The sequence below is a fragment of the Pyrus communis genome, chromosome 3, assembly GCF_963583255.1.
Source record: "Pyrus communis chromosome 3, drPyrComm1.1, whole genome shotgun sequence".
Taxonomy (NCBI): Eukaryota; Viridiplantae; Streptophyta; class Magnoliopsida; order Rosales; family Rosaceae; genus Pyrus; species Pyrus communis.
In genome coordinates, this window is record NC_084805.1 from 12,484,351 (window position 1) to 12,496,392 (window position 12,042).

The following is a 12,042-nucleotide window of genomic DNA, read 5'->3' on the forward strand; positions in this document are numbered from 1 at the left end:
AAGGCTCGTAGCATAGCAGCTGCGCAGATTCCAGTGCATTGACATTACCGATGATGCCCTTCGTAGAGATGTGGCCAATGTGAGCAGGTCACCATTTTCAAACAAGATTGAGCAGATGGAGCCACCGTGGAAGTTCAACCTACCACATTTCACCTCGTTCAGGGGAGATGAAGATCTGAACAAGGACTTGATGCACTACCGAAGCACCATGACCTTCTACGCCATGTCGAAAACGATTTTAATATATCAAAATATTGTTTTGTACACCATGGCAATCAAAATAACAATATGTGAGCCTAGTCATGCCACATCAGTAGACTTGATGGATTTTTTTTTTTTTTTTTACGGAATTAACAAAACGTTTTCAAGTGATGCAAAACTTGAATTTCAAGAGGTAATGTCACACAATTTGAGTTTTAAGGGGTAAAGAGAGATTGAAGTGGAGTTCCAATAGAACATACCATAAACACTCTCTTAATTACGTACTTTGAGGGCCAATTAGGAACCCTCTCACACGGTATGTATCCATCTATTCAAGCCCATCAATAGAAATAGATCCGACCCAACCCACACCCGCGAGCCCATGGATTATGGACTCTGGAGCATCTCCTATCTCACACGTATGCACCAAAACCTCATACTTCTCTTGGCCCTGTGTGCTTCCCAAAATTAACATTCATACTGCAGAACTCCACTGTCCTCAGCTCCGAGAAGTCCCCCTCTCTGTTTATTCATGGCGACTTCTCTGCTTTCTCCGCTCTCAGCTCCGCCGTCAGCCGCCGTAGACAGCATCCAAGGTCGACAAGCAGGCGTCTTTAATGCTGGGATCCCAAACACCTTCCTTCACGGCACCAAGGTCTTCGCTGCTCCACCTCTCTCTTCCGGAAGATTGAAAGCTCAGAGACGCTTCAAGTCTGCTTATGCCAAAGCTTCGGACCACGTTCCCAAGCAGTTTAGGCAGGAAAATCTCAAAGATGGATGTGAGTTTTCACTACCCTCCATATCTTCCAATTTTGTTTTAAGTGGGAATTTGCGATTCATTTCTGTGGTGGATCAAATTTCCCATGTGGGTTTTGTTTCCTTTCCTCTTTTTTTTTTTTTTTTTTTTTTTTTTTTTTTTTTTTTTTGGGTTTTGGGATTAGGAGGTTTCAAATTTCAATTGGGTTGCTGCGTAAAGAGGTGAATATAGGGAAAGGTGAAACTTTGAATATTTAGTTGTTAAGCGCATGATATTTGAGGGGACAATAGGTTTTATTTGTTTGAATGTAGTAAATTTAGACAGAATTGAGGGCAATTTCATGTTGCCATATTACTATCAGGCATCATTGTATACAGGAAGAGGAACTGTTGGGTGAACTAGAGTGGTTGTGCTCTATTGGTATGTCTAAAGTAGAATGAGACTTACCATAGTTTGGTTGGAGAAGTCAAGAGAAGCGCGTAGTTGAGGATTGCATAATTTGGATTAGTTTACGTCTACGTGTAGTGGTTGAGTGTACCCAAAAGTACTAAAAGTTCAATGCTTATTATACTTCGGCATTATTTATGGGCTATGTCGATAAAGGTTTTGTAACCATTGATGTTAACAACTTGTTCGTGTAAAACTGGTTTGCAATCGTTGCCTATGTCGGAATGGTCTATATTTTCAATGTGGGACATGGGTTTCAAAGCCCGATTGCCTCGTCAGCTTACTGTATGTATTGACACTGATTTAATATTTGCCTTCTTCACTTTTTGTAATCTTCCTCACTTACCAGTATTCAATGACTTAGCACCTTAAGTCCCTCTTTTCATGCTCTGATACCAAAGTTTAGAACTCATGGGTTGAACTTGCTCTTGAAAATGGGTTTGCAAGGGAAACAAAATCAATACCTACATATGCTAGAAGCGGGGGGTTCTGTTTTGTATTCGATGGGGAAAGTTTGTACCTTAACAATTAATATCAAGGTTTTTAAGCTTGCCATTATCATGGATCTTAACATCTGAAGGGATTCTTCTGATACATCAATATTGCAATTTGATTTAATCCTTTTTATGCTCATTTGAAACGTGAGTCTTCTGATGCTTTAATTTCCAAAGAAACTTGGAATGCCAATTATAATCAGAATGAAAAAGTCTAATTTCCTCCTTACATTCTTCATTGTTCTCATTTGCAGTGATGGATAATTTTAAGAATGTGCCCCATTATCTATATGGCCTTTCTCCTACCCAAATGGACATGTTCATGACAGAAGATAATCCTGCCAGACGTCAGTCAGAAAAAGTTACAGAGGTTCACTCCCTATGCATCTTAGATTCTTAACCAATTTTAAGTAGCTCGATGTTAACAGAAGGGCTAAGTGGATTTCAGTTAAACTAAACTAAATATGGCATATCAACTGACTAGACATGTTCTTATCCAAAAAATTTTCACAGCAAAGCATCTCATCTGCCAACAACTACTTGAATCATGGAGGGATGTATAGCATGGATGGCATGGATGGCAAGGGCCCTTCACAATACAGTATGAGTGTGAGCATGTATCGGGGAGGTGCAAGAGGAAATGGAAGACCCCGAACTGCTCCTCCTGATCTGCCGTCCTTACTTTTAGATGCTCGGATATGCTATTTGGGCATGCCAGTAAGAGATTATATATATATATATATGTGGTGTGTGTGTGTTAATTATATTTTTGCCAACAAGATTCTTTCTTCACGAACCATTTTTATATTTTGTACTGACTCAGCATTTTACTTTTATCTGACTTCTGTAGATTGTACCAGCAGTAACTGAGCTTCTTGTCGCTCAGTTTATGTGGTTGGATTATGATAACCCTTCTAAACCTATATACTTGTACATAAATTCATCGGGGACACAGGTTAGTATTGGAAGTAATTATGAGTGCAATATAACATCAAAAGGTTTCCCCCATCATTTTCACTAATTCAAAGTATTACCTATCCGTATTAATTTTATGGTGCATTTTAGAATGAGAAGATGGAGAGTGTTGGATCTGAAACCGAAGCATATGCGATAGCTGACATGATGAGTGTAAGTATTATTATCAACTCTAGGAGGTTTTCTCTTTATGTCTATTTATAAATGGAAATCAGTTAAGTTACACAAGTACAATGGTAATTTTCACCATGTAGGATGATATATTTGGCCGTTACATAGGATGATATATTTTTGCAAACGTGCAATAATCAGTGCCATGCCAATATATTTCTTTTCCTACCAAACTGTCTGACCTAATTTTGATTTATCTGCATGTAGTACGTCAAATCAGATGTGTATACTGTGAATTGTGGCATGGCATATGGTCAAGCCGCACTGCTTCTGTCACTTGGAGCAAAGGGTTATCGTGCCGTGCAGCCAAATTCCTCCAGTATGATTCCATCTTCAAATCTAGCATACTTTTGACACATTTTCGTGCAATACGGGAAGCTGTAAAGAGGGTGTTATTTTTTGCACCCCTCTTTTTGTGCACTTTTTGATCACTGTTATTATATTGAATCGCAGCAAAATTATATTTACCAAAGGTCAGCAGGTCAAGTGGGTCAGTCATCGACATGTGGATTAAGGTACTTCGTCACTCGTTCTCCGCTCTCCATTTTCTCTCCATCCCCTCTCACTCATGTTTTGTTGAAACTTCTATCAGGCCAAGGAATTGGATGCAAACACGGAGTATTACATTGAGTTGCTTGCAAAAGGAACAGGGAAGTCCAAGGAAGAACTATCTAAAGATGTCCGGCGGCCCAAGTATTTTCAAGCACAAGAAGCCATAGAGTACGGAATTGTAGACAAGATAATAGATTCACGTGATGCAGCATTTGAGAAACGGGTACTTTTTTCGTTGCAATTTTTTTCCATTAATCTCTCTGCTGCGCCTGTCTTGCAAGTTCTGAAAGAGAATTTCTTTGCTCAGAATTACGACGAGATGCTTTCTCAATCGAGAGCTATGAGGCGAGGAGCAGTGGGTGGTCCACAAGCAGCTCCATCTGGATTTAGGTGATTGCAAAGAAATATACAAAGGAAGGATTTGAGCTAGCCCTCTCGTCTCTTCCGTAGCTAGTGCATTGGATCCGGGTTCTGGCTTAAGACAGCGATTACGACGACCCATTTTGTGATGCTTCTGATCCCGTATATGCAGGTAGTTTCGGGAAAGATTTATGTCAAATAACCTATGGAATGTTGTCTCCCGGGAAACAAACAGCTTGTAGAACCAAAACTATTTAGAAAGCGCGTTCATCGTTTACTTGAGGGTGTCATACACCTTGTATTTATGCCGATACTTTCGAGTAACGACTTTATTTTTATGTTATTTTGGAAGAATTTGGTTACCATATTTCTATTTCTTTTAAGCAAGAAAAACATAAACTTGAAGGATTTTCAGAAGGAAAATCAACAAAAGGTGATAAAAATGAACTCAAAAACCGATTGGAATGAGGCATTCTATGTAAGATGAAATCATAAGAAGTGCGTTACAAAGCATCATCGTTTCTAACAGCGGAAGAAGTTTCGGAAGATGGCCGAAGACTGGTACACATGGTCTCTTTACATATTTTGGAACCTTACATCGTCAAATTAAACAAACATATCCGGAGTAACTAATACGAAAGGCAAAATACTTCATTTACGCTGGCGGATTAGGGTACGCTTTTGGCTTTGGCTTGACCTCTATCTCATTTACGCTTCGAATGTAGATGGCATCTGGCTCGTGGCTGCAAGATGAACAGATGACACATTAGATGGACACATACATGGATGGACAGATGAGTTAAGTGATGGAGAGGGAGCAAGAGACAGAGATGTGCTTACGGTTTATCCCCCTCTTCATACGTGTAACTTGATGCCACAGCCAATAGGCGGCCATCTCTGCTAAAAGAAAGCGCCGCAATGCTTGTTGGGTACTTGGAGTACTGGCAAAGACAAGCACATCGAAAATTTGTTATAAATGTAATTTCTCCATGGGAGAATTATTTATCAGTGTCACCTAAGGCAAAAAATTACCTGATACAGCCTCTTCTTGTTGTTCCCATCCCATACGTTCACATAGCCATCGCAACCTCCAGTAGCGAAAGTACCATAGCTGCAATTGGATTGCATAAAAGGACTAATAAGATAATGCACATGGACTAAAGAAACTGCTAGCATCACCACTCATACAATAAGCAGTATGATCCCAACTCTCATCAAGCGAAAGTATGTACCAATTTCTAGACTATTGCTGTTTTCACTGTCCCGAGAGGGAAAAGTAGCTTGTCCACATGACAGTCAATGATGTACAAGAATCTCATTCTCAAACTCCTCTGATAAACTTTATTAAAGCATGAGGTAAGTGAATCCGAAACTACTAAAGCCTCCCTTGGGCTTAATTTAGGTTTTAAATACCTAAATCCCGACTCATAGATCAAGTATAATCCAAGCCATAATCTATCACATAAACAAGGACCAATTCTGATCCTTATTTTCCAAACCATTCAACCAGAGAATAAACCTTGAACGAAGTTGACTACTACGTAATTCCCAGATGTAACTATTGTAGCTACAAGATGCTTTCAATAGGAAACCAGACATGATCTATCTTTTGTATGACATCAATAAATCAACGCATAAAAAGTTTACGAGTTTAGTACGCAAAACTTTAACGGAGGATAGTAACTTACATGGGGTGAAATGCAATTGCATTTACTGGGTACACAATGTCCCTTCCAGCCTCTGATTTTCTATGACACTTAAATGCATATCTGCACAAAGGTTAATACCATTAATAAATTAAGAATGAAGACGCGGTTTGCATGATATTACATTTATGCATGCCTGCATTGCGAAGAATAGTATCCTTGAGAGGGCCCTATCTCCAAACCAGTTGACCAGCCACAAATCAGTGACCATAGAGGAATGCCACAGTTATTCTACCGAAAAATCTACAAGTGTACATTGGTTATGAAGAGAGAATCATACATATATCAATAACTTATTTAGTGGTGGTGGCATCAAAGATGTGTACATCTTAAAAGGATTCCTAAAGATACAAGGCAATGAAACTGAAAATATCAGTCAATGTAAAGCAAAATTTCTCACTGATAGCTGCATACATACTTTTTGGTTTGACTAGCCTCCGAAAGATCAAAAAATTCCATTGCAACCCGTCCTTCAACAGAGCTAAGAGCATAACCTGCAAAATGTGATCACAGAATCAAACATGAAACAACCAACAACATTGATCAATTCCATTCCCTAAACAACTTATATTTCGTAGCTCATATTTTTTTTAAAGGTACCCTAAAACGGAAAAAGCCCTTTTCTGTGAGCAAGGAAAACCAGTGGGGATGGTTAGCCACAAAGCAACGCAATACCCAAAGTACTAAGTGCAAGAAAGAAATTTTTTGTGAGCTAGTGTCCTGAAACAGAAAAGCTATTAAAGTTACCTGTTCCATTAGGATAACAACGCACACATCGAGTTTGGTACTTTAACGAAGACTCCCTCCGTTGCTCAGGCTGGGACATATTTCTCAAATCATAGACATTGACATGTCTTCCGGCGGTTGCAACCACTAACCGGTTTCCCACAAGAGAAAGAGAATAAACACGCTCGGGTTGTGGGTATGACCCAACAAGAGTTCGCTCCTGTCCACTTGCACCTCTAGGGTCCCAACACTTGACTGTTTTATCCCAACTACCAGTGATCAACTGCCCTGATATTATTTGCACATAAGAGAATTGGTTACAAACTCGGAGTCTTACAATATAAGGAAACAAATTTTTTTGCTTTCAAACTTACATAATTAAATGTGATTACCGGAAATACCAATTACGGCAGAGATCATGATTTAAGGTCGTTTATAGTCATTAAACGTCAAAACTCCAGTCATACTAATAAAGCAATTATTACAACTACGCACGCTACAAAATCTGATCAATCAACCGATTTGGGACAAAAAATTCTTCAGAAAAGTTCTTCAAGTTTTGATTGGAACTAATTTCAAATGTTAAAATTGATGGTTTGAAGAACATACCTGCTGCATAAGAGTACTCGATGCAACGCACTGGCGCGTCGTGCCTTCCTAAGATGTCTTCCTTACTGGAGCTGAATACGAACCTGGGGTATTGGCATAGAGGAATACACAAAGCATCAGAGTTAAGAGATGGGGTTTTACAGCAATTTCCGAGCAACCAAGCAGAAAAAATTAGGGATTTTAGGTTTGTGATTTTAATTACCGCCTGACGGTGTTGTCGGCGCCGGCGCTGAACCCAGAGGAATCGTCGTGGAAGCAGCAATCGAGTACGGGACCGCCGTGCATGAACTCTCCACGCAGCACATTGGCGCTGGCGTCGTACAATCGGACGGTCTGCGAATGAGAGAGAGAGGGAGAGGGAGAGAGGGATTAGAGAGGAAAAGTGGCGAGAGGTAGGAGGAGGCGAGGGCGTACCTTGTCCCAAGAGGAGACGAGCAGGTGATCGCTGTGGTTGGAGAAGCGGAGGTTGGAGATGCCGTCGGTGGGGGGGTTGGAGAGCTCTCGGCCTGGCGCCGGCGGAGGCACAGCTGTCATGGCGCGATGGTTCGGATGGTGTAGGAGTGATGTGATGGAGAGAGAAGGAATGAGTTTTGGGTTATGAACTTTGAGAGTGTTGAGATGGAGAGTGGAGTGATGAGAGAGAAATTGAAAATGTACAGAAAAACGGCGGTGGTGGTTTTGATCCGGGGGTTTTCAAATTCAAACAGGGACGAGGATCCTCTCTGATCTTGGGTACATTATGCAACTAGAAATTATTAAGTAATTTTAAATAAAATAATTAAAATGATTTTTGATTGTATGATTTACGATGAATGGATAGGATGTGAAGATTTTATTATACAATCAGAAATCATTAGGTAATTTTAAATAAAATAATTAAAATAATTTTTTGTCGCACAATATACGATAAACGGATAGGATGTGAAGATCTCTAAGATCCTCGCAAAGAGGATCTTGATGAGATCCAAATCCTCAAATGAGGGGATATCTTTTTGCTCATTTCAATACACGATAAATTTTTTTTTTTTTTTTTTTTTTTTGGAAGAAGAAAACGATATCATTAACTTGGAAACATTACATGTTCCTTAGATGAGGAGATCCAAAATAACAATTGGAGGCTCCTCAATCCAAACTAAGCAAGTACCACTAGACACTACTACCTTTGCCAAACAATGGGCAACACCATTATTATTCCTAGAAATAGAAATAAACTTTGAAGCTGTAAAAAAAAGTTGCATTACGTAAGACATCTCTGGCCAGCAAGTCCATAGCAGAAGCACAATCCACACAAGAGTTAACAATGGAAATTGCTTGAGCATAATCACTTTCGACTTGAACCTTTTGATAGCCAAGATGTTAAGCCAACTCCACTCCATGCTTAAGCGATATCAATTCAGCATGAAGTGCCGAGGAAACATTGGGAAAGAAGCATGCCGTGGCAGCCATAAAAGAACCCTGCGCGTCATGGATCACTGCACCAACCCCCCACCTGATCCTGCAATTTTGTAGCTCCGTCCACATTCACTCTCACCCAATCCTCCGCCACCCCTCCAGCCACCGAACCACTGCCATCCTCTTGCCTAACCTATGACGTCTGCTACTGTACCGTGAGTGCACTGTCTGCAACCTCCTAGAATTCCTATAGCCATGCCACAACTATTTGGGTCACAGCACTAGGGACCTCTTGCTTCCCATTCCAAATACGATCATTCCTCGCCTACCAAATATGTCAAACCACCATACAAATAAAATCAAAAGCAGATTTCTTAGTCTGTAGTAACTATAGAAACCACTTCTTGATCGAACCACACGGGACAAAATCAACCAGAAAGCTGCATGGGGTTGCAAACCATGTAGCTCTAGCAAAATGATACTCTTTGAGAACATGTGCCACTGTCTCCGGTGCTCCATTGCAGAAAACACATGTCAAATCCAATGATACTCCCTTCTTCGATAAATTCTCTTTCGTCGGGAGGATATTCTTACAAGTTCTCCACACCATATTCTGCACTTTTGGCAGGATTTTGGCCTTCTATATAGCCTTCCATAGAGGAGTGAATAGACTACCTTCTGACGCAGAAGAAGATGCACTTAATGTCGGTGGCTTGATATGATCCCATGCAACCCAATATGCACTCTTAATAGTGGTCATTATAATGCTAGATTAGTTTATCTGGCGGAAGCCGATAACTAATGGGCAACACATGGATATACTTCATGTCCTCCTCCTCAAAAAAACGGAACAACATAGAGTCATTCCACTCTTTCTTATCCACATTTATGAGCTCACAAACCCTCATATCTTACCCAGAATGAGGCGGCATTGATATGGGACAAAAGGTCGATGGACGCGGCACCTACCTATCTTTCCAACCCCACACCGAAGCCCCATCCCCAATCAACCATCTCGAACCCTTCTCCAACACCACTCTAGCTTTAAGGATGCTAAACCAACAATAAGAAGAAGAAGAAGACATCGGGGCATCCTAAAAGGAACTATTAGGAAAATGCTTAGCTTTCAACAACTTCGCCATCAAGGAGTCAGGATGTTGGACAATTCACCAACCTTATTTTGCTAGAACCACCAAATTAAAAGCATAAAGATTCTGGAACCCCATACCACCTTCAGGTTTAGCAATGCACAACTTATCCCATGATTTCCAATGGATGTTCCTCGAGTTCGGGTTGCTACCCCACCAAAACCTAGCCATTAACTGATGTAACTCATCACAAAAAGTCTTTGGAAGCAAAAAGCAATTCATAGCATATGAAGGCAACACCTGAACCACCATTTTCACAAGCAATTCACGTCTCGCTCCACTTAAACATTTCCCTTTCCACCTACTCAACCTTTTATGAACCCGTTCTTTGATATAAGCAAAAGTTTGGCGTTTATTCTTCCCCACAAACGTGGACATGCCCAAATAATGTTCATGTCATTCCACCAATTAGACCCTCATAAAATCTGCAAGCCTTTGCTGCTCATGGCCCCCCACATTAGCATTGAACGCTATACTACTTTTCCCCAAGTTTATTTCCTGCCCTGACGCCTGAGAGAAAACATCCAAAATATGTTGGACCTCAACACATTCATCCAAATTAGCTTTACAAAACAAGTAGCTATCATCAGCAAACAATAAATGATGGATACTTGGCGCAGCCTCACAAATCTGAATCCCACTAAGGACTCCCATCTGTTCTTTATGCGCAATAAGTGTCGACAAACCCTCGATACAAAGAAGGAATAAATAAGGCGACAACGGATCCCCCTAACGGAGACCACAGGACGGCTACACGTACTCGCAAGCTTTCTCATTGACCAAAAAGGAATATGACATCAATTTCACACACATCATTACCATCGACACCCATTTGCTATCAAACCCTAATTTCAACACCATAGTTTCCAAAAAATTCCATTCCACCCTATCATAGGCCTTACTAAGATCTAGCTTGAGAGCCAAAGAACCCTCCCGGCCCCATCATTTGTTATGTAGGTAATGACCAATTTCTGACACCACCAAAGTATTATCAGAAATCAAATGCCCTGGGATGAATGCACTCTGGTGCGGGGAAATTATTAAATTCAAAAATTTCTTCAATCGGTTTGCAATCACTTTTGCTCCGATCTTATAAATGACATTGCATAAACTTATTGAACGCAACTGTGACATCTTCTACGATTGATTCACCTTAGGAATGAGAACGACATGAGTGAAACACACCTTGCGTAGCAATCTTCCAGATGTGAGAAAAGACCGAACAACATTCATCATATCAAGCCTCACAACATGCCAAAATTTCTGAAAAAAATAAAGGGGATATACCATCCGGTCTTGAAGCTTTGGATGGGTGCATCTGGAATAGGGCAAACCAAATCTCATCCTCTAAGTAAGGCCCCAGCAGTTCCTCATTCATTTCTGTAGTAACACATCGTAAACATACTCCCAAAACCTCATCCACCGCAAGGTCTAGAACCCCCCGAGAATGCAAAATATTCTGAAAAATACTCCATGACCGTATCTTCAATGCCAGCCCTTGAATCCTGCCAAACACCATTCACATCCCTCAATCCGTTAATTTGATTTTTCCCCTTACGGTTTGACGCACGTAAATGAAAAAACTTCATATTCTTGTCCCCTTCCTGTAACCACTGTACTTGCAACTGTTGTCCCCAATAAGTCTTCCCTCTTCCAAGAAGTGAATCTAGCTGCCCCATCAGTTCACCCCTTGATGCATGAACCTCAGCTGAAGGAGGATGTTCAAACAACACACTAAACTTATCTCTAACCTTCGCAATCTCGGCCTTTGTGGACCTAAACCCTTCTTTCTGCCATGCAAGCAAAGCACACCAAGTAAAAAAAAAAAAATTTCACACTTCGAAAAGAGGAAAACCCACCATCGACTTGCTCCATGCCGAACCAATAGTCTCCTCATAACTATCCTCCTGAAGCCACATCTTCTCAAAACGAAACTTCTTACATGATAGGAGCATATTCATGCGACTTAAATGGCTTGTTCTCGTACATTTACGTTATGTTTCTTTAGTTATTTTAGTCTTTTATGCTTCTTTTGTGTGTTTTCAGGATCATAAGACGTGTTTGACGAAAGGATGCATTGTGGAGTGTTTTGGGGCCTTTTGGAGCACTATTGGGCTAAGGATGGATAGCTTATGCTTGGAGCCCAAGTGTTGGATGAAATTGAAGGCCTTGTATGCATCTTAGGACATAAAACAAAGGGCCTAACCCATGCATAACCCACCAATTTCAGCCACATGCACACAAACTCATTCTTTGCCGTGGCCCTTGCAAATCCATCCCATTTTCAGCCATTACACTTCATCATTGCAGCCACCATTCATCCTAGTTGTCAATCACATACTTTCCCATTGTATAATTCATCCACATGCATCTTTAACCAACAAACAAATCAGCCAACACATGCACCCTTTAATTCATTTTCAGCACAATCACTTCAAAGCCGTGCATTACCCCTTCATTTCCAGTCATTGCACATGCATTTATCATCATCACCCTAGTTTTAA

The 12,042-nt window shown here is 40.6% G+C and overlaps 2 protein-coding genes across 2 annotated transcripts; one reads left to right on the plus strand and one right to left on the minus strand.

Moving 5' to 3' along the window:
• The first annotated feature begins 651 nt into the window (after positions 1 to 651).
• Positions 652 to 4,319, plus strand: LOC137728845 (ATP-dependent Clp protease proteolytic subunit-related protein 1, chloroplastic-like). The gene is made up of 9 exons (XM_068467624.1): positions 652 to 980; positions 2,154 to 2,269; positions 2,413 to 2,616; positions 2,750 to 2,854; positions 2,965 to 3,027; positions 3,253 to 3,364; positions 3,499 to 3,560; positions 3,638 to 3,820; positions 3,905 to 4,319. The coding sequence occupies exons 1-9, from the start codon at positions 734 to 736 to the stop codon at positions 3,989 to 3,991; spliced, it is 1,179 nt and encodes a 392-aa protein (XP_068323725.1). The 5' UTR covers positions 652 to 733; the 3' UTR covers positions 3,992 to 4,319.
• Positions 4,320 to 4,394: 75 nt separating this feature from the next.
• Positions 4,395 to 7,697, minus strand: LOC137728846 (mitotic checkpoint protein BUB3.2-like). The gene is made up of 9 exons (XM_068467625.1): positions 7,413 to 7,697; positions 7,201 to 7,331; positions 6,999 to 7,081; positions 6,411 to 6,677; positions 6,082 to 6,157; positions 5,646 to 5,726; positions 4,990 to 5,068; positions 4,798 to 4,898; positions 4,395 to 4,700 (listed from the first exon to the last, which is right to left on the minus strand). The coding sequence occupies exons 1-9, from the start codon at positions 7,530 to 7,532 to the stop codon at positions 4,613 to 4,615; spliced, it is 1,026 nt and encodes a 341-aa protein (XP_068323726.1). The 5' UTR covers positions 7,533 to 7,697; the 3' UTR covers positions 4,395 to 4,612.
• Positions 7,698 to 12,042: the final 4,345 nt, after the last annotated feature.

Coding starts and splice junctions, on each gene's coding strand:
- LOC137728846 (XM_068467625.1), bottom strand. CDS start 7,532: ATGACAGCTGTGCCTCCGCCGGCGCCAGGCCGAGAGCTCTCCAACCCC. Junction 7,332..7,412: donor TCGTCTCCTCTTGGGACAAG/GTACGCCCTCGC, acceptor TCTCATTCGCAG/ACCGTCCGATTGTACGACGC. Junction 5,727..6,081: donor GAGGCTAGTCAAACCAAAAA/GTATGTATGCAG, acceptor ACCTTTGTGCAG/ATATGCATTTAAGTGTCATA.
- LOC137728845 (XM_068467624.1), top strand. CDS start 734: ATGGCGACTTCTCTGCTTTCTCCGCTCTCAGCTCCGCCGTCAGCCGCC. Junction 2,855..2,964: donor TAAATTCATCGGGGACACAG/GTTAGTATTGGA, acceptor GGTGCATTTTAG/AATGAGAAGATGGAGAGTGT. Junction 3,821..3,904: donor ATGCAGCATTTGAGAAACGG/GTACTTTTTTCG, acceptor TTCTTTGCTCAG/AATTACGACGAGATGCTTTC.